A 26,158-nucleotide genomic window follows, 5' to 3' on the forward strand; every position below is an offset into this window, starting at 1 on the left:
ATCTCACTGAGTTCCAAGCTCTACATCAGCATTAACAGGGCCTGGTTCAGCTGGTAAGATGCTTCAGAAGGTTGGCACTATGCTTCCTGTATGTTTGTTCAGTCCTGAAAATGCCGAATGTGCTTAAGAAATAATAGGTGATAGTACCAATGTGTGCCACGTAATCACAAAGACATCCCAAATGGCCATCAGCCCTGCCGAAAGGCTTTCTCAGGAGGAGTGGTGCCTGTTACCTGCTCATGGCTATTTTGAGGTCCTCCTGGGATGTAGGTATGAACTTTAATCCAAGAAAGGCCTCATCAGCCACATGTGACAGATTCCCTTCCTTGGATTGCATCAGGTGTTGTGAGACACCTGGGAGCACACCTCTACAGGCAACACGATCATTGTCTGGAGCCCGGCTCCAGATATCTCTGCCTTCCCATCATCTAGAAGCAGAAGGGAAAGTAAAATGCTCTATCATTTTCCTGTATTCTCACCTGGTCTATCATTGCTTAATTGTATCCCTAAATCTTATTAAAGTTTGGGGTGAGTCATTGCCATGGTGAAGTGGAAACAGAGCTGAGTAACTTTAGGAGAGGAGGAGTGTCTTCCCCTGTGAGCGTGCTGAGCAGGAAAGCTCCCACAGCAGAGAGAAACTCCTATCACTTTATAGATGCGTTGCATCATCTGCTTGCTGCTGCCTCTAATTTAATGCTCTAAATCCCATACCAAAACACCTGTAGTCCAAAGAGAATATAAAATAGACCTGGAGTAGGAAATTCATGCCAATTAGACACGCAGATCTCTCTTAATCATCTGGGACCTTCTCCCAAGCTCACACAGGACTTACAATTGTGGTTCTATATTGTCTTGTTGCTTTGACTATCCACAGATCCCACTTCCCTCTCCACCACCGGAATAAAGTTGAGCGCTTAATCCAAGGTGGCTGCACTTTGGTGTCCTACATGTATTTCATTTGTGGCTACGGTAGTTCAGTCGTGTAAAACACATTATGATCTCTCGTGGAAAAAAGCGCTGTAGAACTGTAAAGCCATTGTCACCGGACAGATAATTTCTTAGCAGTGAACTGGAAGACCTCCTCTGCTGTACTGCATGGGAACCATTGTAATCCCTTGCACTTGTTCTGGTTTCTGATGCAAATCCAAAAAAAATTCTTCTTTCCGAGGCTATATTTTCCATCACATCCCAGGCTCCTGCTCCTGATGACTTTGATGGTTTAATGTGCCTCTGGCATTCTGGCGTGGCTGGGACTATGTTGCTGTAGGCAGGGCAGGCACGTTTGAGGGTGGTGGAGGGAGCTCCCATTCCATCATGAGATTAGGAGCCTGCTTTAGTATTTTACTGCTCTGTTTTTCTTCGGAGCTTTTAGGTAACATACTTGTAGCCTGTTTGACAGAGTTTAATTATTAAAATGAAAATCTATTGTCATGTGAGTGGGAGTTGAAGCCCCATCCTGAAAGAAAGGTGGGTGCAAAACAGCCCTTTGTTACTAAATAGAAGAAGCTGCAAGTTGATGGACTGAACAGGAACATGGCATCTGCCAGGAAGCCGTTTGCCCATGGACCAGGAGGTGAATGGCCATGACTTTGACCACCCAGTGATGTACCTGCTCAGATTAAGTCTTGTATTAAATATGTCTGTAAAAGTAAGGAGAGTTTGGATCCCTCTGACTCGGCTTCTCCGGCTGGAGTGTCTGGGGCTCAGCTGCAGGGAGTTAGTAGGGTATTCCATTCCTGTGTAGCACAACTGAGTGAGTGATGATAGGAGAGCATAAGAAAACCTTGTATTCCGTATTTCCTCCCGTGTTCTTCTTGAGAATGTGGATGGGTTTATCTTCTATAAAATTGGGATTATAGTACCCACAAGTTGTTCTGACTTGCTGAGCTTCTCCTGATGTGGGCGGTCTGGGACCAACCAATAGTGGAGCACAAATTCAAGGTGTTCAGAGCTGGTTAAGCTAAGTCAGGTTTCTAGGTTGGCTTGCAAGAGAACTGTTTTTTTTGTGAAAGGGTGGGCCACCAAGGGGAGTATGTAAGTCATCTAAGCCACAGAGGGTTTTGCTAGGCCAACGCACAATTTAATTTTGTTCATCAGATATTACCTGAATAATGATAACTCAGTGATTAATGGAGCAAATGAGGGAAGGACAGGCAAGAAATGCCAGGGCACTTTGAAAATGGAGGTAAATTCGCCATCCGAGAGGAAGTTAAGAACTTCCTGTTGGAATTATAGTAGACAGCAATATTCCAAAGGAAAAGAAAGGCCAAGGGAACACTGTGTCAGGCTGGATGTAGTGAGGCACTTAATCCTGCAGAAAATTACAGAATCACAGAATAATCGAGGTTGGAAGCGACCTCTGGAGATCATTTAGTCCAAGCCCCCTGCTAAAAGTAGGGTCAACTAGAGCAGGTTGCTCAAGACCATGTTCTGTTGGGTTTTGAATATCTCCAGGGATGGGAAATCAATCTACAACCTCTCTGGACAGCCTGTTGCAGTGTTTGACCACCCTCACAGTAAAAAGGTTTGTTCGTATGATTAAATGGAATTTCCTGGATTGCACCCTTTGCGTCTTTTCACTGGACAGCAGTGTGGAAACCCTGGCTTTGTCTTCTTTACTGCCTCTCCTATCAGGTGTTGATACACATTGATAAGGTTCACACCCTTCCCCACCCCGAGCCTTCTCTGCTCAGGGCCAAACAGTCTGATAGAGTACGGAAGCGGGGATTGTTGGGGGAGGTTGAACCGATGTTACTGGGCAGATATTGGTAGCCTAAAGCCAACCTGAATGCTGCCCTGAGAAAATGGTGATGTACAAGTAATATGGAATAGGACAAATGAGCTTTCTTGCTTTTTCCTTCCTTCTCTGTATCTTTTTTTCCTTTAGTACCTTTATATCTGTTTTCTTGGCATGGTCCCAGACGTCTTCTGGGAATAGTTATCTCTGGGTCTCTTATCTCTGTGTTTGTCATTTAGTGTGACCCTGGCAGTCCCAAAAGCTAAGATATTTATGGTGACTGGGTTCAGGCTGGTGCTTAGTTGATTCTGTGACCTGCAGGGATGAGCAGAATTGCTTTGAATAAAGCCTTGGATCAAATTTTGAATTGGTGGTGAACTTTGGTAGATGGTCAGTATAGTTGGAGAACGGTGTTTCTCATTTTAAAAAAAAGAAACTTGCATATCCTCAGTTTTGGGGAAGGCAGTAGCCTAAATAAGGAAGTCCCAGATATATTCAGAGAGCAACCATCTCTGTTCCAGACCCAAGAAGTCAGAGCGCAGCTTGTTTAGACCATAGACAAACATTCAGGCCTATGGATCTGTATCTGACACAACCGGACCATCTACGGCTTGGTGAACCTGTGTCCTCCAAGATGGGTCACAAAAGCTCTCTTAGGGGTTTTCCCTGTTGGCGAGTTGGTTACAAATGCGTTTCTGTTCATGTGTACCTGACATTACATGTATTATTATGTTTGCCACCCAAGTGCCGAATATGTAAATACTGCAAAACCTGGTAATTTTGCTTATGCCAATTAATATATTGGGGGTTCAGGGAAGAGAGAAGGTTTGTTTTGGTTCTGCTTGTAGTTGCTTTAAAGCTAAGCATTTGGTCACTTACCCATCTTGACTGAGCTATTTTACATTTATTTTCAACATTTGTTTTGGAAATGAGAACCCCCCAGAACTAGTTAACTGTGAAAACTTCCATCATTGCTCTTATCGATGTGTCATATCTCCTCCCAACAGAGATTTGTTAAAACTTGCCTTGGATTCAATTTGTCTGTCTTGTCAGACCGTTTGAAGGCACAGAATCAGTTTTCCTATATTTCTGTAAAATAACAGAAGTAAGGGATCTGGATTTTACGGAAAACAAACAAAAAGAAAACCCATATCTTATTTAAGTAGAAAGGAAAGACCAGTTTCTCATCCACAAGGATTTCATTCCCAGGCTCTTTGCCTGATGTTATATCTACCTACCTCTGCTTTTATTGTAGTAGCCCAAAATTGTTGAGTATGGATGTATAGAAAAGAATCCAGTGTTTAAACTTTAGATGTTATGCGTCTAAATGATTGGAATTTGAGGCTTTGCTGATGCTTCACAAAAGGTTTTTTGCTTTTCGAAGGCTGAAGGCACTGAGTTTGTTCCCTCTGTTTCCCTTGCAGGTGTGTTACTAGACATCCAGCAGCACTTTGGAGTCAAAGACAGTGGGGCTGGCTTATTACAGACAGGTAAGAGCATTTGTTTTCTTGCTGGCTTTTGTAACCTTCCTCTTCTCAGAAAGGTGCGTTCAGATTTCTTCAGTTATAGCCCTTGGGCACGTTGGCTGTGAAATACACTCTTACTGGGAAGATGAGCGAACGTGAGGGGCTTCTTGGCTTTGATTTGCTGGTGGGCAGGAGATCAGGGCTCAGAATGACCTGAGTGCAGAATGGGCCAAAAGCAAACAAACCTAATGCTATTATTTATGACAGCTAAATTCGTGTCGGAGTTGGCTGCTTCCCCTCGGTCAGAAAACTCATGACAAACCAACGGCAGGATCCTGTTGTTCTTGCTTCTCTTAACTCTCTGCAGGTTGGTAATAAGTGTGATGTATGAGGCCCTTCATGTGCTCCACAGAGAATCCGCTGAATGTACAGTAATTGGGAGTACAGTGTGGCATGAAAATGTAAAACTCATCAGGACAAGTATCCGAGGATGAGAACTGCAGGAAAGGCTAACAATCATTGCATTCATGGTAGCTCATGGATTAACAATATCCCTATGATTTTGGTGCTGTTAGCTTCAGACATTTCTCTCCTTGTATTTAAGGAGGAAGGATTATTGCAATTGTGGTGTTCTTTTAATATAGCAGACATAATGTTGCAGACATCTGCAGACAGAGCTGTACAACCCCGGGACAAACCCGGCTTTTCTGGCCTCCAGTGCTGAGCTGGGTTAGAGGAGTGTCTTTGTCAACGGGCTGGATCCGGTGTCCTTGAGTTGCAGTCCCATGTAGTTATGACAGCACGTTTGCTCTTCATGGAGAGTTGAAGGGGCTAGCCAGAGAGCAAATGCCATATTTTAAGGAGGGAAACAGTCTGGTTTGGAAACTTTGTACAGAATTATTAGTTGGAGTCATAGATTTGTGCTGCCGTGGTTATCTTGTCACTGTCATCCGTCTGAGGGAACCACGCTGGAACAATTACGTCTCTGAAAAAATTAGAATTCAATTAGGATTAGAAATAGTGTGCCAGAAAGTCTTTTTTTTTTTTTTTCCCCTATTCTTTTTTCTTATGCTATCACAGTGGATACCAAATGCCTGTCAGGAGCTTGTCCATGAAACTGTAGCCAAGTGTATAAAACCATTCATTTACCATCCCACTAGAGGTGAGAATGTTCTGGGGATCCCTCAGTTGGCCTCGGATTTCAAACTAGGTGAACCACTACGGTATCTCCTCCGTTGTATTTTCTGCAGCCCGTGGGCACAGCGGGGTCCTCGCCTGTGGTTCCAGCTTCTTGGTGATGTTGCCATACAAACAGTTAATAACAGTTTGTATTGGGGCTTTAAAAATGCTCTACTCGTGGGACGGCCGAGTTCAGCTGAGCTGATGTGTGCAGCACGTGTCCAGAACAGAAGGCCTGAGCTTTACAAGTGTGACTGATTATAAGTAGCATCAATCAGTTGTGCCCAAAGTGGCACAGTTGTCTGTCAGGCTCTTTTCTACAGCAATTATTTGTATTTATTTATCGTACTCGGAGGAGCAGGTCCTCAATGTATCATTAGACACAAAGTGCCTTCAAGAAAATATTCTGGTAGAAAATGACACTTGCCAAAGCATATATTTAATCTTCATTCCCCTCAGTGGATGAAGTCCTTCTGCAGATGATTTACTGACAGCAAGTAAGAGTGAAGTTCCAACAGGGCATTTCATTTGTTAATTGCAAGAGATGTTATTTATTTCTCCAGCGAACATGCAGGGCGTCTGAAAACAGCGTCACTGAGGTGTTGCAATATTGCTGCTGAGTGTGTCATGAGTTTCGTAACTGATAACAGTTGCTTTAAGAAAAGCAACATTTTCTCTTGGTTTTTTTCTAATCCGAAATCTGAGGGCTTGACTTTGCCCCCGAAATATAGATAATAATGTATTAATCACAGTACCATCACAGAAGAGTTCTCACAAAATACAACACCATTTCATGTAAGTAAGGGTAGGGGCACATAACCGAGAACTTATTAATTGCATTACTTCAGCTTAACAAGTTTCTGTGCTGGCAGCTGGCCTATGGCTCACGTGCCCTTAACCCTGGTGAAATAAAACACACCGCCCTAAACCACCATAAACACTGCTTTTAATCTTTTGTCTGTTCTCCAGGCCTGACCCCTCTAGATGCGTAAATAGGGGAAAATGGCTGCAGGGTGTAAAAGCGTTTGACCACGGTGGCAGAGGAAGCCTTTAGTAGAGCTGGGACCAGGACTGGTGTCTCCCAGACCTCTGCCTTAACCTTGAACAGCTCCTTTGCAAGCTGAGAGACAGAAATTTTATTCCCAAGAGATGGTCCTGCTAACTAATTGAGTGATGTGAGACGAAAGGCTGCTCATCCTGAATATGTCCTCTGAATAAAGAGTGGATTAGTCCTCAGGTTGTTAACCCTGCATCTAAATGAGTCCTAAATTAATTTACAATGTTAATGAGGGGGAGTGAAACGTAGTATTCACTGGCAGTTCATATCACTCATCAAACAGGCTTTAAAAAATAAATTAAAAACAATCTTTTTAACTGAGGAAGAAGGCTGCACACAGTTTTAGGAAGAGATGGTACTGAAAACTCAAGCAGCAAGGGGAAAAGAAATCCCCCAAAGGTGATGTACGACCCTGCCTTCGTACCATAACCCGTCCTTTGCAGGCACAGCCGATCTCCCCCAGCTCTCACTCCAAGCGTTCAAAAACCAACGCATACACTCCCAGCTTCGGCTGCTCCCTGGAAAGCAAAGGTGACTGCTTTCTTAGGAATTGCGAAGACAGAGTTTGAATTTTTGTCTTCTTTTGTATTAATCCCAAGATGCAAGCTGCTCTTTGCCTAAGAGGTATAAAAAAACCTGGTTAGAGGGGCACTGTAACTCCTGTACAGAAGAATCGCAGGGACACTCCAGCCTCATCCATAATGGAGAGGAGCAGGACGTGGTAGTCTCTGCAGCAAGGACCCTGTGACAGCAAAGGACACGCTGACAGATGGATCGCAACTGCTGCTTGCTCGGTAGCATTGTAGGGTAACAGGCATATAACTGTGTTGATTCCAGACCCTCAGTTATCTCTTGGTGATGGTATAATTTTGTGCTGATCTTCCTTTTTAAAGCACTACATACGCAGCTATATAAATATTAGTTAGATTCAGTTAACTGTCCTACAGGGCTGCATCCAAGCTGCCTTGTGCTTTTCATTTCTTACTCGTTGCTTTTCACAGCTGGAGAAAGGATAATCCTGGCTGATCTCAAAAGGTGATAGAGCATCTCCTTGGCTACTTTTACATTTACAAGCCAATCCATACAAAGTCTTTACCATGTATGGAGTTAGGTTGGAGCAGCAATTTGGACTTGCCAAAACTAAAAACACAAAGGCTGAGAAGATGGACAACTGGATTGCAGAACTGCTTTAAAATAGTGTTATCCTTCCGTATGTACTTAGACCACAGGAGTAGAGCCCCAGTGCTGTACTCTGGTTTTCACTAGATTTTTCTTCCTCTTCTTTCTCCAATTTTTGTGCTTTATTGCTCTGTCTGCTTTCCTTGCCCTTGGATTTATTGTTGCTTTTGTGTCTCTTGCCAGTGTCGATTTAGCACACCAGAGCTCTAATAATAATAGTGCTTGGCCCACAATGCAGTTTATCTTCTGTAGATCTCCGGGTGTTTTATATAGGGAGGGATAATAAAGTTCGCCCTTTCCTACAGATGGGGAAACCAAGAAAGCCAGATGGGAGAAATGACCTGCCCAAAGTCACACAGCGGGTCCGAGGCTGAGCCAGAGCAAGAGCTGCAGTCCAGTTCCTGAACACGCAGCGCTCAACTGGGGTAATGCTCAGACCCAGAGATTTGGTCCTTCTTAATGGGCACCTGAATCTCCGAGCCTAGGCGGCTCAAGCTCAGGGGAAGGCACGTAAAACAGCGGAGACTTCTGCGAGTGGAAACTGTGAGGCGTCAAATGAAGGATACGGCAAGGATTCCATTGAAATGCAGAGGGGAAAGTGTCTGTCTTCAGAAGGAGCACAGGGATGTCATTAGAGGAAAGCTTGGTAGCCAAAAGTTTATAGCATAAGGTCAGAAGCAAGGAAAGGTAAGGAAGCGAGAGATCTGGAAGGACTCATTAAAGGTGAATAATCATAGATAACTGGGGCTCTGAAAGAACTTGTCTCTTCTCACGGGGAGAGAGATGGGCATCCTCCCAAATGCCTTTCAGCCCCTGGTTTCCCAGGATGCCTAGCGATGCCAGGTACTTTCTTAGGTCTTGTTGTGGGCTCATTTATCCTGTAAGGGTCAGTTCCAGCTAGAACCTCTGTTCATTTGAAAAGTGAAACTTTTATCTACCTGAGTTCCCCTACCTCTTGAGCTGCCCTAGTGTAACCGCGCACTGGATTGCAGCCTTGCGAAGATGTTAGCAGCTCTGGTGTGCTGTGATTGTCAGCTGAGCTACAGGCATGTGAGGTGAGTAGGGGACTTGAAGTAGTTGGGTGCAATGACGGGATAAATCAGACTTGCTAAATTGAAGGTTTTTCTTTCAGCTCCCTTTGACTCCCATCTTGTCATTAGCTTATGATGACAGTCTATCTGCTCTAACATTTTTTTCTTTATTCTACACAAAGACCACTGCCTCTAGATGAGGTGCTAACCTTGAATATGTGTGTATTACATGAGTTGAAGGTGCCACATGTTTTTTTCTACCATCTGCTTCTACCTGAATAGATGCTGTCCTGCTCCTCTTATGCATAACTGAATCAAATCTTCATCTTTCACTTCCTACTGCACCTGCTTAACTGTTCTTCTTGCTAGAACAGAGGAGCTCATATTCTGGACACTTTCTTGTTTTCTACTTAAAATTCATGGACTTTCCTTTTGAGGGAATGACTTTTTGCACTAAAGCACCTCCCAAGGCCCTGGTATCTCAGGTGTCCAAGCCAGAATGCTTTGTAGTTGCTCTTCTTGATTTATGACTGCAAATGCTTTGGACCACCATGTCCTACCCAGAGCAGGTCGTACTGCTGTCATCTTCCCTTCCCCCAGCCAGGCTAAGCATTCCTAAATCCAGGATACTCCACGGGTGACCTGGGGCTCTGAATGCCAGGACAAGGTGAAGCTCGCTCTCTGCCAGGAGGTCCTCTAAATCATATCAACAATGAGTAAAACCTTTTTCCCCATTTCCTCCTCCAGACCTGATATTGTATCCTTTTTTCTAAACTTCTTCAGCCTTCTGTAGCATGCCGCTGATCTAGGGATTAAACGGTTTGTATAGGACTGCTCCAGTTTAAGCGATAAAGGTGGAAAAGCAGGACTCTGCCTTCAGTGTGCCTCAATTAATGTTGTGACAAGGGTGGGCCTTCTACTTATCAAGGTAGAGTGAGTTGAGATAGTGCAGAGCCTGATTATTGCCCGCTTAAGTCCTTTACAAGTTCCGACAGTCCTTTCTCCTGTGTGCTAGAACGGCGTCTGATACGCTGAGGAGCCTCGGCAATCTGAGGGTGTGATTCATGAGAGCACTTAAGCCTATTTGGAAACCCCTCTGCAATCAAGAATGAAAGCATTTTCTCGAATCAGTGAGCAGGTTATAGGTAAATGCGTTTGTGCCCCTGCCCAGTCCCCCGTACGCCAAGGACCAAACTATAACAATGCTGTTTGCAGTGTGCGCTGTCACCGGACAGCCCTAGATTGCAAAGTAAATAATCTTGGGGGGGAGGACGGGGCAGGGAAGGGAGGGAAGATGTCCTTGCCTCCTGCTGACGGGAGGTAAGTGCTTGAGCCGCTGTTGCACTTAGTCTTTTTATTGTACGTGTCAGCAAGGGAGTGCGGGCTACCGGAACAGAGGAACTCTCTAGACTGGCTTGTCTTCATTAATATCTCCATTTTGTGATACTGCACGGCCACGAACACAACATAACAATTACTTTTCCCATCTTGTCTTCCTGCTGTGCAGAAGTAAGGCTTGTCCCAACTATTGGCCTTTTGGACAGGGCAGGTACTTGGTCCGGTTGCTGCAAGAGAAACTTGCATTTGTGCTGCCTGTGGCGCGTCTGTTCTGTAAGGAGATCTTGGCCTGTTTTCCCTTAGGCTGTAGTTCAAGCACCTATTGCCAAGGTTGTGTTCACTTCTGTAATTTATTATAATAATAAGGGGAGAGATTTCCCACAGATTTGAGAGAAATAGTTATCTGTCCACCCAAAGCCCGAAGTTTTTAACATAGCCTGTCCATCTCCCCCTACACATGTTCCTCAAACCTCAGAATTTCATTCAAGCTTTTTATAGTCAGAGATGGGAATTTTATTGGTATTGTATACTGCTTTTAAACAACAATTTCATCTTAATACCAGCTATGCAATCTCGCGTAGCAGGCATCTGCACTGTATTGTGTGTTTCACGCACAAGTAGTTCAGAAGGCCTAGTCTGGCTGCCAGTGTTTTTTTTCATTAACACTGTATTTGGACTTCTGAAAGAGGGAGATGGACATTTGAGTTACTTTAACGGTTATGTTCATGCTGTTATTAGCTATCTAATGGCTACCAGTTGCTGGAAGAGAGAGGTGTGTCCTTATGTTCAATACCTCGTGTGTAGCTGTCGTGATTTAACTGCAGCCAGCAATTAAGCACCATGCAGCTGCTCGCTTCCTTACCCCTGGTGGGACGGGCAAGGGAATCGGAAGATTAAAAGAGAGAAAACCCGTGGGTTGAGATAAAGGCAGTTTAATAGGTAAAGCAAAAGTCACGCGCACAAGCAAAGCAAACGAAGGAATTCACTCCCAGCTTCCCATCGCAGGCGGGTGCTCAGCCATCCCCAGGAAAGCCGGGCTCCATCGCGCCTAACGGTGACTTGGGAAGACAAAACACCGTCACTGCGAACGTCCCCCCTTTCCTCCTCCTTCCCCAGCTTTACACACTGGGCAGACACCGTACGGTACGGAATACCCCTGTGGTCCGCTGGGGTCAGCCGTCCCAGCCGTGTCCCCTCCCAGCTCCTTGTGCCCCCCAGCCCGTGGCTGCTGGGGTGGGGTGAGGAGCAGAAAAGGCCTGGGCTCTGGGCAAGCCCTGCTCAGCAATAACAAAACCATCTCTGTATCATCAACACTGTTTTCAGCACAAACCCAAAACACAGCCCCAGACCAGCTACTATGAAGGAAATCCTATCCCAGCCAAAACCAGCACAGTAGCTTACTTTTTTTCCTTGCCCTCTGCAGTGACACCAAAAGCTTTTGGTAGTAAGTGGAAAACCTGCTTAGCTTTAATACTTGCTTTTCACTGAGCCTGTAACTTTAATTTTCAAGTGTGATGAGCAGAGGAGTGTTTGTACATGGTCTAAATCAGAAGGAGCCCGGTATTCCTTCTCTGTACCCCGACCTGGACCTGTGCATACAGTTGCTGCTGGTACCCGTGGGGCCTGGTTTAAGGGTAAGAGTTAGACCAAAGGGGAGGATTTTTTACGTTGACTTTAAGAGAAGTTGGATCAGGGCTGTCTATGAACAGGCAGTGAGAAAATAGAAGTAATTTTTATAGTGTTTCTTTATATTTAATGTGCTTCATCCCAGGGGAGCTGTAAGTGTTGTTCTCTCTCAGAAGATTTATTTTAAGATTGTTGGGGTTTTGTCTTGCCTCCCACACCTGAAGAACTCTCATTTTCTTAGAGCACAAACCTACAGATCAGGTGATAAAAGGGTCAGGCTTGGTCTATGCCCACCGGGCGATTTCCAAGCTAATGTAGTATAGTTGGAAGTGTTGCTGTTGGAAGAGGTGTTTGATTTGAGAGAGATCATCTGGATAAACCAGATAGCCTTGGCAGAGCACGAAGGAGCTGCGGAGCACTGAAGGTACCGCCTTGTGCTGAAGCAAGAGCATTGCTGGTAGTTGTTGTCATACTGCAGGCGTTTGGTAGACTCTGGAAGTACCAGGGTGTTTTCGTGGTAGTGGGAATGCTGGGGTCCTAGACCCGCCCACATGATCGTTTTCATTCTCTAGTGTGTCCCATTTTGAGTTCCAGGTGGCTTTTCCTCCAAACCAGTGCTTCTCAAGCCTTTTGGGCTGCGTATCAGACTACTCTGCATCCTTACGGTCAATTTCTCATAGTGATTTATCATTCAGACCACTATAAAAGTAATCTAGCTGTGTGGCTGGCTGCAAAAACCTTGCTGTTAGCTTGTGGAACACGGTTTTGGAACCATAGCCTTTAACTGTTACACCTGGCGTGTTCCAGGCAGAAGCAACTACGTTTAGGTGCTGGCTGCTGTGATTCCCATATATAGGCCCGTGCGCACCGGAGGAGCAGTGACTCATTTGTAGACACACATACCTGCCTTTGAAAATGAATCCCAGGGCATCAGTTACGTAAAAAGTGAACATTCCTCCTGGTATTCGGTAGCGTTACCAGCCTGCAGAACGAGATTCCAATTAACACAAGTAAGGCTGAATTGCATGAATGGTGTATTGTTCCAAAGAAATCTCCCGGTGCGCTCCCCTTACCCCCAATACCTGCACACGTTCCAGGGTTTTTCCTGTAGGCTGATGTAAGGTTATAGTGCAAAGACCAATTTTCTGCTTAGATTGTGCAGGGAGCCTGGTTTTGTAGGGAACAAAATACTGACCGTAGTCCATTACTTACCCCAATTCAAAGTTAGTTCTCACAAAAAATGTAAATATACATAAACGTTTTTTGTTAAAATGCTCTCCAGTTGTTTTCACGTTTTAATCAAGTGACTGAGGATGGCTTAATTTTTAAAATCTCAGATGAAAACCAAGCAGTTGTTTGATGGGATGAATAGTAGAAGGCGGGGCTGACACACATTCCTGGGTTCTTTGCTGCTGCAAGCAGGGAAGTGCTTGGGTTTTCAGTGGAAAGGATGTTTCCAGGGGAAGTTCAGTTTTGACCTCTTTTATTCCCTCACTCAGTTATATATCGGGTTATTCCTAATTAAACATATGGAGAGTTTTAACCATTTCCTCCTTCCAGCCTTTTCATCCACCAATGTCTCCAGAAGCAAGATTTATTTTACAGCATTGTTCTCCTTACTCTTTGTAGATGAGCTGAATTGGAGATGTGGCAACTCTAATTTATTCTCTTGTGGGACAGTAGTGTAGAACTGAGAACATTAATAGTAATGTACCTTTCCTGTGAAGAGTCGCCTCAAAGAACTAAAAAGTTGTAATAAGTTTAACTTTATTTGGAGCTACACTAATTTTAAACGGATGGTTACAATAAATTACTCTTGGGGTAGACTTGGAAATGAATTAGGGAGGCAGTACGGGTAAAGCAGTTTGAGCTTTGATTTCTTTTTACACTTCTGCTGATGGCACTGGCCGAGGTGGTCTCTTCTCTGGGTCTTTTCCCTGTTCCCTTTCTCCTCTAGATCGTCAGATTATTTCTGTCTTAATCACAGTTACTGGTTTTATTCTTGCCTCTACCCACCCTGGGATCTGAGTACTCCTGGTCACCCCAGCCATCGCTGGTGTTAGCTGTCAGCTCCATGCTTGTGTGTTCAGCATCCAGGGTTTTGTCCAACCTACCGGGCGGTATAAATAACAATAAAATTGCCTTAGTGCCCTTGGCCGCACCTTTGAGCACTAGAAATCATTGACAAAGTCTGACAATGAAAGGTACTATTTTGTGAGAGCCTTTCTGACTAGAGTGAGTCATGTAAGAAAGATGGGTGAGTTAAAGAATAACTTTGCCACAAAAAAAAAAAAAGGAAATGTTTGGGGTTTTTTTTTTGCTTACTCTGGAATGTGCAGGGTCCTTTAGAGATTCATGTGTCATTGAACTGGGTTGCATTCAATTTAAGCATATGGACTGCTTTTAAAAGTAGCCTTCCATTTACAGGTGTAGTCTGGGATATAGAAATCCTTAATTTACTAATTGTGCCTACAAATCAAAGTAGTTAAGTGGCACTGATTCCACCAGCAAAATTGCTCCGAGGGTAAATTGCAAGCTCAAAATTAGTGATTGAGTTGAGGATCCTTTCAAAACCTAATACTAAAAATAGATATATATTTCAGAAAAGCTGATGTAAAGAGTTGTTACGGTGAGAACCATACAAGTGTTTGACCAGATAAATCCATCTCCTTTATCAATCTTCTTGAAGGTAAAATTACAGAACATGAACATGTCTCATAATTTTTGATGGCTTGGTCCCTCCTGTCCCTCTCCATCCCCCGTTTTGTTTTTAAATTGACATCTTCCACCATCAAAATGCTGCCCACATGATGTCCCCCAAGCAGGGGTGCACAGGAGCGCTGCTGGAACGTATGCATCCGAGGCACTACTGTGTCGCTGCGGCTCAGGGTGTGGAAACGGTTGTCAGATATGCGGTTGCTTTTGCATAATCATACGGGCCTAGGAAGAGGATCTGTCTCCAAGGGCTATTCTGTTGCATTTCTAATAAAATGTGATGAGATCTTCTTATAAAGAAACCTACTTCTTTAAGATGTTTAGCTTCCCTAGTATCTGCCACAACACCAGCCTTGCAAGTTGTCTGTTATCTGAAGGTACTTGGAGTGTGTTGGCACAGAGTCACTGTCAAGGGACGGATGTTTTAGGTGCGGACGCAATAGTGAGTACAATCTAGTAGACTGGTGCCCTGCTCTGGCTCTTGCGCTGCCCCATGTCCCGGACGGTAGTTGTTAGTGTGCAAAATCTGTTGTTACAAGGTGAGGGGTCTAGAGCACGAGTCTGGTGAGGAGCGGCTGAGGGCGCTGGGGGTGTTCAGCCTGGAGGAGGCTGAGGGGAGACCTTCTCGCTCTCTACAGCTCCCTGAAAGGAGGGGGCAGCCAGGGGGAGTCAGGCTCTTCCCTTCCCCCAGGGAACAGGCCATGGGACAAGAGGAAACGGCCTCAAGTTGTGCCAGGGGAGGTTTCAGATGGATATTAGGAAAATTTTCTTCCCCGAAAGGGTTGTCAAGCATCGGAAGAGACTGCCCAGGGCAGTGGTGGAGTCGCCATCCCCGGGGTATTCAAAAGCCGGGCAGACGTGGTGCTGAGGGACGTGGGTCAGTGGTCACTTGGCCGTGCTGGGTTAACGGTGGACTTGACGATCTTAAAGGTGTCTTCCAACCAAAACGATTCTATGACATTCATTTTTGGGTACGTGAAGTGAAACAGAGTTGAGCATACTTTGGAAACACGACCTTCCAGCTCCTCACAAGCTGTCTGAGGCTATAAATCCCCAAACACCTATGTGACCTGCTGAGGGGTGAGCTCTCCATGCTCCAATGCGCAGAGCCCTGCTCCCTCAGCTGGCATCGCCAGCCCAGACCCGCAGGGCTTTCATTTCAGTTTTACCCATCCAGAGCCTTTACTTTCTTCCAGCTTTTGGCAAACATAGCAATCATGCTGCATGTTAATTGCTTTACAACCCACGGATGTAATAATACAGCAAATTATTAGCAGGTATGATACAAAGTATGTCACGTTTGCGGAGGAGGGTGGCAAGACAAAGAGAAAATATTAGAAGAAAACAAATCTGGAAAAAAATGCAGAGAGAGACAACAGATTTTCCTGAAAAGCAAGTTGTCCAAAGTTGCCCTTGTTCTCACTGAGGATGTTTTATAGCAGCAGAGGTAATAATACAGGATATTATACAATGGATGTTGAATTTTCACTAAAAGCTCCCCAGTGAGACATTCCCAGCAGCTGCTAATGTTGTATCGTCCACTGACTTGGGCAATACAGCATATAACACGCTGACCTGCGAAAATGTTTGCATTGTGAATAAAAGATATGTTAATTTTCCTTCTTTGTGCTTATTGAACTTGTTCTTTATGGATTCATAGTCCAGAAAGTAGACTCCTTTGTCTAATCACCAGACAAATAAACTGCTGGCAACACCATGACAAGTTTTTCCCCGAGGTTCAGTTTTTGGCTGTACAGGGCTGCTAATAAGGAAGCTCAGCTGGCATCTTGGGACATTTATGATGGTGAGGTCTCCAGAGAAGGCAAAGGAATAGGCCCTGAACACCAAGTGGCTTCAGATGGGCCTCTGGTCAGTCATCAGTCTCACCTTCTGCATATGTAGTTCTGATTGAAATGGGCTTTTTTAACATGTCAACAATCGCGGGATTCACCAAATATTGTCTCTCCTTTTTTCCATTAATGTAATTGATGATGCATGAAGGCATTGCATTTGCAAACCTTGCACATTGCAGCATTCATTTCACTATGTTGTTTTCCAGTAGTACTCGTCCTACCAGAAAGATACTAGTCCAAAGAAATTTAAAACAAGGGATAATTTAAAAGAGGGTCCAGTCATACACTGTGGCTATTGCAACTACTTTTGACCCTGGCATCTTTTACAGAGGTCATGTTTTATCCACAGATGCAAGTGTAGTGGTGAAGCTCACTCCTGGAGCTGCAGTTCAACTTGGTATTACAGGGTTTTTGCAAATCAGAGCTGACACTGGAAATTCACGTGGGTGATAATCTTAGAAATAACAATTGTAAGACGGACAGAGACCCGATTCATCTCCGGTGTAGTTATGATCCTTTGCCTTTTACAAACCACGGCAAATTAAACATTGGGATACATCAGTATTTCAACAATTTCCTTAAATGAATGTATCGCTTCTTGAAGGCCACCCAGCCGCTCCGAAACACTTGCTCTTTGTCTAAATTGCTGTGTATAACAGCAAAAGGCAAGAGCATTTCTAAATACTGCCAGCAAAATTGAATCAGCGAATAATTTCTGTCGAATAGAACTAGCCCCTCAGAGCTGTGAGAGGCTTCCTTACGTACTCCCTGATCCCTCTTCATTGTAGGATGAAGACTGCTCGTCATTGCAGGTGTTTATTTGTGGCGGGCTGTTTGTTCAGCTCTCTTGTCCTACTAGGCAGTCCGTAATTGCAAATTGCAGTCGATAGCAATGTTTCTTTGTATTTACTTTGCGGTACAAAAGCCTATTGAAATGGTACTGGCATTTGAAAAAGTAGATGGATAAGCTCTGCACCCTGGCAGAGAGTTGTTTAAGTGCTAATGGGCATCGTGTGGAATTGCATGGGAAGCAGGAGGTATTTATGACCCCTGTCCTGTGCTCAGACTCTTAAACGATGATGAGACTCCCACTGAAGTGTGCGGGACACGGAAGCTGTGGGAGCTGAGGGTGTTCTGGATGTCATAAGGTCATGTTCTTCACTTCTCTGGCTGGCTCGTGGATCTTGTTAGGAGGCTGGGGTTGGTGGGTGTCTCGTGTGGCTCAGATGCCAGTTCCTAAGAGAAGCGTAGATGGAGTGACCTGATAAATTTAGCAGCAAGAGAAGGCAGCGTGGTAACTGCTGAGGGGCTGGAGCCTTGCCTTCTGCCAAACGTAGATCTGCTGTCTGGCATATCCAGCCTCCTCTCTGGCCCGCGCTGTTCTGTTAACCAGCCCAGGTCAGAGGTTCAGTGTTTTATTCTCTGGCCCTTGCAGCTACTGCTGAATTGGTTTTGTCTAAACACGCCGCGTCTGTGACTGTGCAGGTGTAATGACTGGGGTGTAAAACCCAAATAAGAGTTATTTCAGGGTACAGGGTAAGTGAAGAGCGCAAATGGTTCCTTCCTTGCCTTTTAGAGAATTCATGACTCATAATGAAACTAGACAGCAAGTGCGTTTGCACACACGACACTCTTGGCCAACGTGTCCAGTCCGATGCAGCCAGCCCCGGCCCTGCTCCGACTCACATCTCCTCTTCACATGCACGCCCTTCGCTTCCTTCCTACAGGAGTCGCTTTAAAGATAATCTGTGTTACTAATTTCCTTGTTCTTAAAAATAAGGGGGGTGGTAATGTAAAAGTGCATAAAGAATTAATGTCTTGAAAAGGTAGGGTGTGTGTTTTTCTGTTTTCCTCATCACGCAGAAACAATCAGTACAGGTCAGTTTGCTGGAAACGTCTCAGTGAGCAGTTGGCTTGTGGAAATAAATGCCACAAGGAGTGTTGTCAGGACCAGAGCTTAAAGGACCAAATCTTTCTGTGGATGACACATTATAATTCTTGGGAGAGCTTAATTCAGCTGCCTGTGTAGGAATTTGGTGTATTTCCTCGGAAGATCTGATTGCTGTCACTGTCACAGACAGGATGTAAGACTACACGGTTTTCTGATCTGTTGCCATTGTTCTCGTGTTCTTATGAATTGGTCTCCTGAAGTTACATGAAAGATCTTTTACTGGGGGACTTGTTATTATTTATGCCCTGCCGACGCCTTAGGCAGAAAGATGGACGCTGCTGTTAAGGAGAAAATGCGAGATCCCATCGAGAGATGCTTTTCTCTCCTTCTGTGTGGCTGCTTTGAATTGAAACCCAGTCAGCGCTGTAGAAATTTCCTCTGTAAAATTAGTGTGGTTTTGGTCCAGTCCCTGACAGCAAGAGCTGTTACTGCACGAGACGCTATTGTATTTTACACTCAACTCAGAAAAAAGCAGACAATTGAGCAAGACAAAATAGTGAAATTCCCTCTGTGACCAGAAAGTGGCTTTGTAGAAGTGAGGGTTTGGTGGGCAGTGTTACGAAGTTTATGTGCTCCCTCCACAAATGAAAATGAAGGTATTTATATCAAGCACGAGGATCCCTGGGAGGGGGCAAAGTAGGAGGAAAAACTTTGAGGAAAATAAGACAATGCCAGGCTGTTGGATTAACATCAAACAAAAGCAATTACCCACAACTGCTTTTACGTCCATGTCTTCTGTGGATTTTAGCATATTCCAGTTTTGTGGTGATTTCTATTTCTAAAAAAGGGAATTAGCATAAGGCTGCAGATGGCAGGATTTTAAGAGCAATATCCCTTGTCGGTGGTGCCTGCATCTTACAGCAAGTGAATAAAACTCCGGTATTTCAGGTGTCCTCTTGAAGTTCTGGTGATGAGAGGTAATATATTTTCATCCCTTAAAATTCAGTTTAAACTGACAGATGTTTGCCTTCCTCCAGATGACTAAAAGCAGGCAGCGTAAGCCCAGGGTGAAGCTGGTCCGTTTAGAAATTTGTAAAGATCTGAACTGACCTCTGTGAAGGAAGTTAGCGACAATACAGGGATGAGTCAGCAATTTTCCCTTCAGATTGATAATTTTCTTTGCTATTGAGGCTTTATTGATTTTAAAAGATGCCGTTTTACTGATCTGCTAAAAGCTCTCTTGAAGACGCATGGCTTGAATTGGAAAGGTAGCAGTTTTGCAGATGAATGGTGTGAAAGGAGTTTGCTTACCAAACCCTGACACGCTTTTATTTGCACATGTACAAATGCACGTTGTAGATAGGATTCCTTGTCCCTCCCCGTCCCGACATCGCTGCTCTGCTGCAGGACCTGGAGCGTGCTGGAGGGCTGTCCCTGACCCCAAAGCCGTGTCTCTCCGTTTGCCCCCTGTCTGCGTGCTCTCCCGAGCAATTCCTGGAACGTGTAATCTGCAGCTCCATCTTCAGTTTTAACTCTCAGTGAGACAATGTCAGTGGATGTCAATGACGGACATTAAAAGCTTGAGAGCAAAGTCTGGTTCCACACCTCTGTGCTGGGCAGAGCAGGAAATGGTTGCAATGAGGCTGTCAGTGCTGCGTTAGTTGGTAGGCAATTGCCTAATTAAAATCAGGCAATGGCCATTTTCCATTCAAAAGAGGGAGCATGTATTTTGCCAAGCCCACTATAGATGGTACAACAGCCCCCTGAAGAACTGTAATAATAATTAAAGAGGAATCAATCAGTCCCACTGGCTGCCTGGGGAGAATGCCAGCAGAGAACTGTGTGTCCTGCTGTTCCCAAAGCAGAGCCGTGGGGATTTGCAAGGCTTTGATAGAGCTTTTCCTGGCCGCTCGGGGTCCCCTCTGTTCCCACCAGCTCAGCCCTCGGGGTGGGGAGCTGCAGTCCCCCCGGCGCTGGTGGCCCTGGGGGGAGGCGATGGCTGAGGGTCGCTCTCTGGCCGAGGCCACCAGCAAAAGCAGCCTCTGAGCACAGGCCTTCCCCGAACCCTTGCCCTGGAACTGTAGCTGAGTCAGCTCAGCGGTGCCCGAGCAGTTTGTACGGCACCTTTGTGAAGTACGTGACTTGTTAGAGGTCTTTTCCAACCAAAACGACTCCATGATTCTATGTGTTTGGTCACGGCAGGGTTTCTCCTACTTTGTAAATGCAACCAGCAGCTATTAGAAACTCACCTGTAGAGGTCTGCGAGACATTCCGACTGCGGAATAGTCATTTATGTGAGGCATTCCTTTTAAAAACAAACCGAGACAAACCTGCAGTCTGACAAAAGCTCTGGGATAAGAATCTGTCAGATGAATGTTTCTAGTAGCAAGTTTCCTTGAGTGCCGCGGCTCTTGATTCCGCTCTGAGGAGAAGTGGAGGTGCTTCCTATTGCACGGCTTTTCTTAGGAAGCTGCTGCTGGTGGTGAAGTACATGTAGCAAAGAATTTATTAGGAATATGCCGTGCTTTCAAAGTGTCTCCTCTCTCTCCTATCCTCTTACTGCTGCAGGAAGTAGGTTTAGAGACCGATTTCTCTGTGAGACAGAATAACCCCTGTCGCACACTGGTTAACGATTTGAAATTAAAATGTTAGTGGAGGTAGGATGCAAGTTTAGTGGTGCGGTTGTAAAGAGGGCTGTTAGACCCCGTTTTAGGATGAAAACAGCAAATTGGACACGAGGAACATTGTTTCTCTTTATACCAGATATAAATGGTGTATCCTTCTATGGAGAGAGTAACAGATCTAACGTATTTTATTGCTAGTTAAATCTAATTCATGGTGCTCAATGCAGATTTCAAGGCTCAAGGGATTTAGATTACTCTGCATTAGCAGCTTTCGGCTGTCATTTCCCGCTGTGTTTGAGTGCAGGCTGTGGTCGAAAAGGCTTTGTGGGCAAAGGCGCAGATGCGGGTCCTGGCCCCAGGGACCCCGGCTTGCTCCTGTCCCCTGGCTGTACGGCACCTCCGCTGCTGTGCCCCAGGGCAGGGACCCTGCCAGAAGAGACAAGGGTCGTCTCTGGTCCTCGGGACCCCCCCGATTTTGCTCTCCAGGTGGCCACACCAGCTCTGGTACTGGCACAAGGCGAAGGCCGACCAGTTCGTCCAAAAGGCCTCACCTTTCGTTCCAAAGGCTTGTGTGAACGCGGCTGGTGTGCGTGCCTGGTACCCCGACCGCAATGGGAAAAGAAAGATCTCGAGTGCAGGAAGGGAATAGAATAAAATAGAGATCCTTTGGGTTTGTGGTTATTTCAGTGCTTTTCTCAAGACACCTTTCTCTAGCCCTGAGCCCTGGGTATGGGTGTTTCATCCTCCTGGGAAGTGAGGGCAGCCCTGCTGGAGCTTTATTTGGGATTGAAGCTCTCGGATATGCAGAACCTCCTGGAAAACTGCCCTGAAAGGGAAAACAAAACGCTGTTCTTTCAGATGGACTCTCATGAGTGCTAGGAGTGATTACTGGCTGTTTCTTTAACAGCAGCTAAGGTTGGTTTAGGTGTGTTTTAGTCATGTTTAGGCAAAACCGATGTTGTAGCAGTGTCACTCATGATGCTGCAGTGCTGCAAAGCTGTTGACCAGTCTCTGCACCTCTGGGATCTCACATCTAATTCAGGATGGACCAGAATGAGTACAGACCCATCCTAATTGGCTAGCTAAGTTAATGAATTTCCCTGCAACTGATTGCGCAGCAGCAAACCGACCCATGTCAGGCATTGTGTGAGCAGCGAGGCTGCAGCCAGGAAGGGACCGTGTCCTCTCTTGCTCCACTGTGTTAACCAGCAAAGGTCTCCAGCAGTCACCGAAGTCAAATGGAGAAGAAACTTCAAGGGGACAAAGCTGCTGTTCACTGGCTGGGTACTTCGTTACTGCGCCCTGCGAATGTGCGCGTGCAGGCACAAGGTCACTTGGGGTTTTACAAATGTAACTATGAACCACGTTCCAGCTTTCAGAAATAATTTTAGGTGCAACTCAACAACATGTTAATAAGCCATTACCTAATCAAGCCAACAGAAATGATGCAGATGCAATATTTTTTTTCAAAATAACATGGGAATAGTTGTACCAGTCCAGACCAGAGGTCCTTTTAGTACACTATTCAGTGTTTGGTTGTGATCAATAGCATATATATATATAGGGAAAAAATAAAAGAACAGGACAAGATTATGATGATAGTTCCCTGGAATACCCTATCAACTGGATAGCTGAGGACTTTCTGAACAAGAGGAGTTATCTTTAACAGTCCTTACACTAGTGTTCTTCCAGGACTTTGTCCAATCCTGTTTTGAAATAACATAAACTCTGAGCTCCCATAGCCTCCTGTGATAAAATCTCAGTGTTTAGTGAAGTTTTGTGCATGAAATATCTCCTTTGATTTGAATTCTGTGGCTGTCAGCCTTATTTGGTGCCACCCAGTCAGTCTTCTAAGAGAGGAGGTGATTCAGTTTTCCCCTTCTCCGTGCTACTCATGGTGCTAGGTCTCTTCTATACCCACATCAGTTGTTTCTTTTCCAGTATGTTTCATGTTTCACTGTAAAAGGCCCCATTTTGTCCTTTTGACAATTCTTTTTGAGGCGCTCTGTACTTTCTCCAGTAATAACCTTTTATGTTACAGGGATGCAGTAAACTTACAGGTACTAAACCGTGCTTACTGGTAGAGAGGTTCTGATCTCTGCTGCCATCGGGGCTTGGTAAGCAGTTACATCTAAACAAAAACCTCAGCTCTAATGCCCGCTGAATCGAGTGGGAGCCCTTCCATCGACTTTGGGCAGGAGCCTAAATCAAACCACACTAAAAGCATTTTGCAGGAATACAACTCAAAGTGGAAGTGGCTATAAAACAAAAGTGGTCTTGACTTGACTTAATCACTCATTTCCGAAAGGTAAGAAATGCGAAAGCAGAGTTTAAACACCAACAGACAAACTCATTTTCTGAGTTCTGCTGCTAAGTGTCGGCAGTCTGATGCTGTCTGAGGCAGTAATTTGCGTGCCTTTTGTATGGCACTGCCATGGAGAGCAATCCCTGCCACAGCCTCCCGGTCCTGCCCACTCTTTTCGCCCACCATGTCATGAACCAGATGGTGGAACGGAACCAGATGGGAAGATTTGGTTTCTTTTAATTGGTGGGGAGAGGTGGTGTCTGCTCCTCCTCCAATGTTCTCGTGTCAATTTTAATCCCCCAATCAAACACACTGTGGAGCCACAGAAGACATCCTGCTAGCAAATATTCTGTTTATTTCATTGCAAAAGACGCGTGTGCAGGCTGGCTATCGGCTGGTCTCACAGAGCCAGCTCGCAGCAGGGTCGGGCGGGCGCCGGTGGAGGCGCAGGGAAGCGGTGGGCTGTAGGCTCTGCCCTGGAACCGCCCCTTCCATTGCTGCCTGCAGCGTCGTGTTAGGAAGCACATCTCTAGGAACACGGTAACTGGGTTATTGATGCTCAGGTTGCCCAAATCCCTTTAAAACAATGGTAATGTAATCACTGTAATTCCCAAAGTGAAAAGCAGAAGGTGGGTTTGGGTTTTTCCTCTCTTTGAATTACGTTGCCTGCGTACAGCTGTTCAAAATTTAATCTGGTAGCACGTTAGCTCCTGCTCCAAGTAAATTTGCTGGACAGCCAGAGAGACTGAACAGCACGGTAAAATGCTAGCTTTTCCACTGTACACTGAGATAAAGAAAGTAGAGCATGATAGAGTTGGACCTCAGTGGATACGGAAAATGGTTGTGAAGTAATAACTGTGAATAACCTTCTACTTAATTGCTTTGGCAATAAACAAGATATGAACGACTGAATCTTTAAATGCAGCTTCAATTGACGTAATATTGGAAATTAATTGAAAAAGGTGAAAAATTTGAGTGCCGTTTTAGATCTTGGCTTTTAATTCAAAGCCATTTTTTCCTTGCCTTTGCTTTGTATTTGAATTTTGTCTGTAAGCCTACTCCTGTAAGGAGCCGCCGTGGCCATGGGACTCTAGCCTTTGCCAGTCTCAACAGTGCTCACTTGTAAGGGTTGTTTCCCTTTTTAGGCTTCGCTTTTGTTGGAGTTATTTCTTGTAGCTGTTGTCTAGACATTTGGGACTGAAGAGGAATAGTTCTCCATCCCTGTGCAGCAATGCACAGTGAGTGGAATACCTCCCACATCCGTAACATCGCGTACTCACCACTGCATGCATCGTTGATTTACTGGACTAGATACGGTAGTTTTGACAGCAGTTGCTTCTATTTGACCATAGTGGTTGCTCTTTGCCCAACACGGTTCCTCTCAAAGCTCAGGTGGCATTAGTGTGTTGTTGGATTGGTTTTCTGGCTATTCTTATCTGATTTTCTGTTTCCAAGGAGTGGATTTCCCAGCAATTCCCGCTGAAGCAATTATTCTTCTTGGCTAAGGTGAACAAAGCCAGCTTTCAGGATATCCTTTGCTGGGAATATAAGGGCTAACTCTTGGAAGAATCTGGGTTTTGCAGTGAGGAAAGGGGTGGAATTATCAGTACTGAATTCTTCCCGGGGCTGCATCTCGTGTGATGTTGAGTCAATCATGAACTTGCCAGGAAAGCTGTCTTCAGGCCTTGTCTGTCTTCACAACTGTGATTGTGTAGCCGGGTTCTGACCCTGTCACAGCAAATGAAGTTGAGTGGTATGGTACAGCAGCCACCTTCTCAATGTAAATGTGTATGTCAGCTGGGTGTGTATATAGTCATCCTAAACGTGTTGTTTATATTTTATAGCAGTTTGCTCTAAGGAAAAAAAAAACTGGCACCTCATGGTGCAACATGCTCCCTATGGAGAAGACAAGATTGGAGTTTGAATGCTGATGAGTGGCATCTGCAGTGAGGGAAATGCAATCCAGAGTGTCCCGCCAAACAGAGAGGTACTAGAGAAATGGAAACAGTGTGAATAATTAGGTCCGCACCTTTTAAAGCACTGCTTTTCTCCTCATTAATTTGCTGAGGACACAAGCACACAACAATGAGGCATTTATGAAATTCTCTGTTTCATCTTCTGCTGTGATCAGTTCTGGGAGAGCATTTCAGGGCCTACAGGAAAGCTGGAGAGTGACTTTTTACAAGGGCACGTAGTGATAGGACAAAGGGTAATGGCTTCAAACTGGAAGAGGGAAGATTGAGATGAGATCTGAGGCAGAAATTCTTTGGTGTGAGGGTGGTGAGCCCCTGGCCCAGGTTGCCCAGAGAAGCTGTGGCTGCCCCATCCCTGGAGGGGTTCAAGGCCAGGTTGGACGGGGCTTGGAGCAACCTGGGCTGGTGGGAGGTGTCCCTGCCCAGGGCAGGGGGTGCCACTGGGTGGCCTTTAAGGTCCCTTGCCACCCAAACCGTTCTGTGATTCTATGTCCAAACCAAACATTGGTTTAATATAAGTCTGGACATAATGTCTGGACATAAGTCCAGTTGATTTGGTGTCTTCTCAAGCCTTTTTTTTTTTTTTTCCCCAAAGGCTCCTGTGTTCGATGCTGTCAGCGTATGACAGTTTTGTGTGGCATACGGAACTGATGGTGTGTTTCAAAGCTCCTTACACTTGTCAGAAACCTCGAGTCTGCATGATAGTCTGGAACCCAGGGATCTTGTGTTTTGCACTTGGCAAAACGCAGTAACACGATCCATCTGTTGGCTGTTGAATTAGAAATCAAGTAAAACAAAGTCCATGTGGAGCGGGTGTACCTATAGTAGAGTGTGTGATAATGATGATTTCAAGGGTGATATTTTTTACAAGCAATTGTATTGTAAGAATTCATCTCCGTCGAAGGATGAGTGTTTTAAATCACATTGCTGAGATTTCCAAGGGCTTTGGATTGCCCCATAGTCAAGTATCACTTTTACTTTGGTCACATCACCATGTTGTGTCTGAACTATCACGTTCAATGGCATGAAGGGATCTTTGTTCTTTCTTGGCTTGTTTGGTGCTGTAAGAAAAAAATATTGCTTTTATTTGTGATTGTAGACCTTAAAAAAATGTCTTTAGCATAGATACGGTCCTGTAAACAGGACACTGCTGAAGCTGGAAGACCTGTGTGTGTGTGTGTGTG

At 45.0% G+C, this 26,158-nt stretch overlaps 1 protein-coding gene across 2 annotated transcripts in view; it reads left to right on the top strand.

Moving 5' to 3' along the window:
* LOC128912640 (sphingosine-1-phosphate transporter SPNS2-like) overlaps nt 1-26,158 on the top strand; it is a 141,277-nt gene that overhangs the window by 32,433 nt on the left and 82,686 nt on the right. For both annotated transcript variants that reach the window (XR_008467708.1, XM_054208945.1), the window contains exon 2: nt 4,162-4,227. Coding sequence is in view for 1 of the 2 variants with exons in the window: in XM_054208945.1 (XP_054064920.1) it covers nt 4,162-4,227 (66 nt within the window). In the remaining variant the exon portion in view is untranslated. The remainder of the gene's footprint in view (nt 1-4,161; nt 4,228-26,158) is intronic.

The sequence above is a fragment of the Rissa tridactyla genome, chromosome 7 (genome assembly GCF_028500815.1).
Source record: "Rissa tridactyla isolate bRisTri1 chromosome 7, bRisTri1.patW.cur.20221130, whole genome shotgun sequence".
In the NCBI taxonomy this organism is placed as follows: domain Eukaryota; kingdom Metazoa; phylum Chordata; class Aves; order Charadriiformes; family Laridae; genus Rissa; species Rissa tridactyla.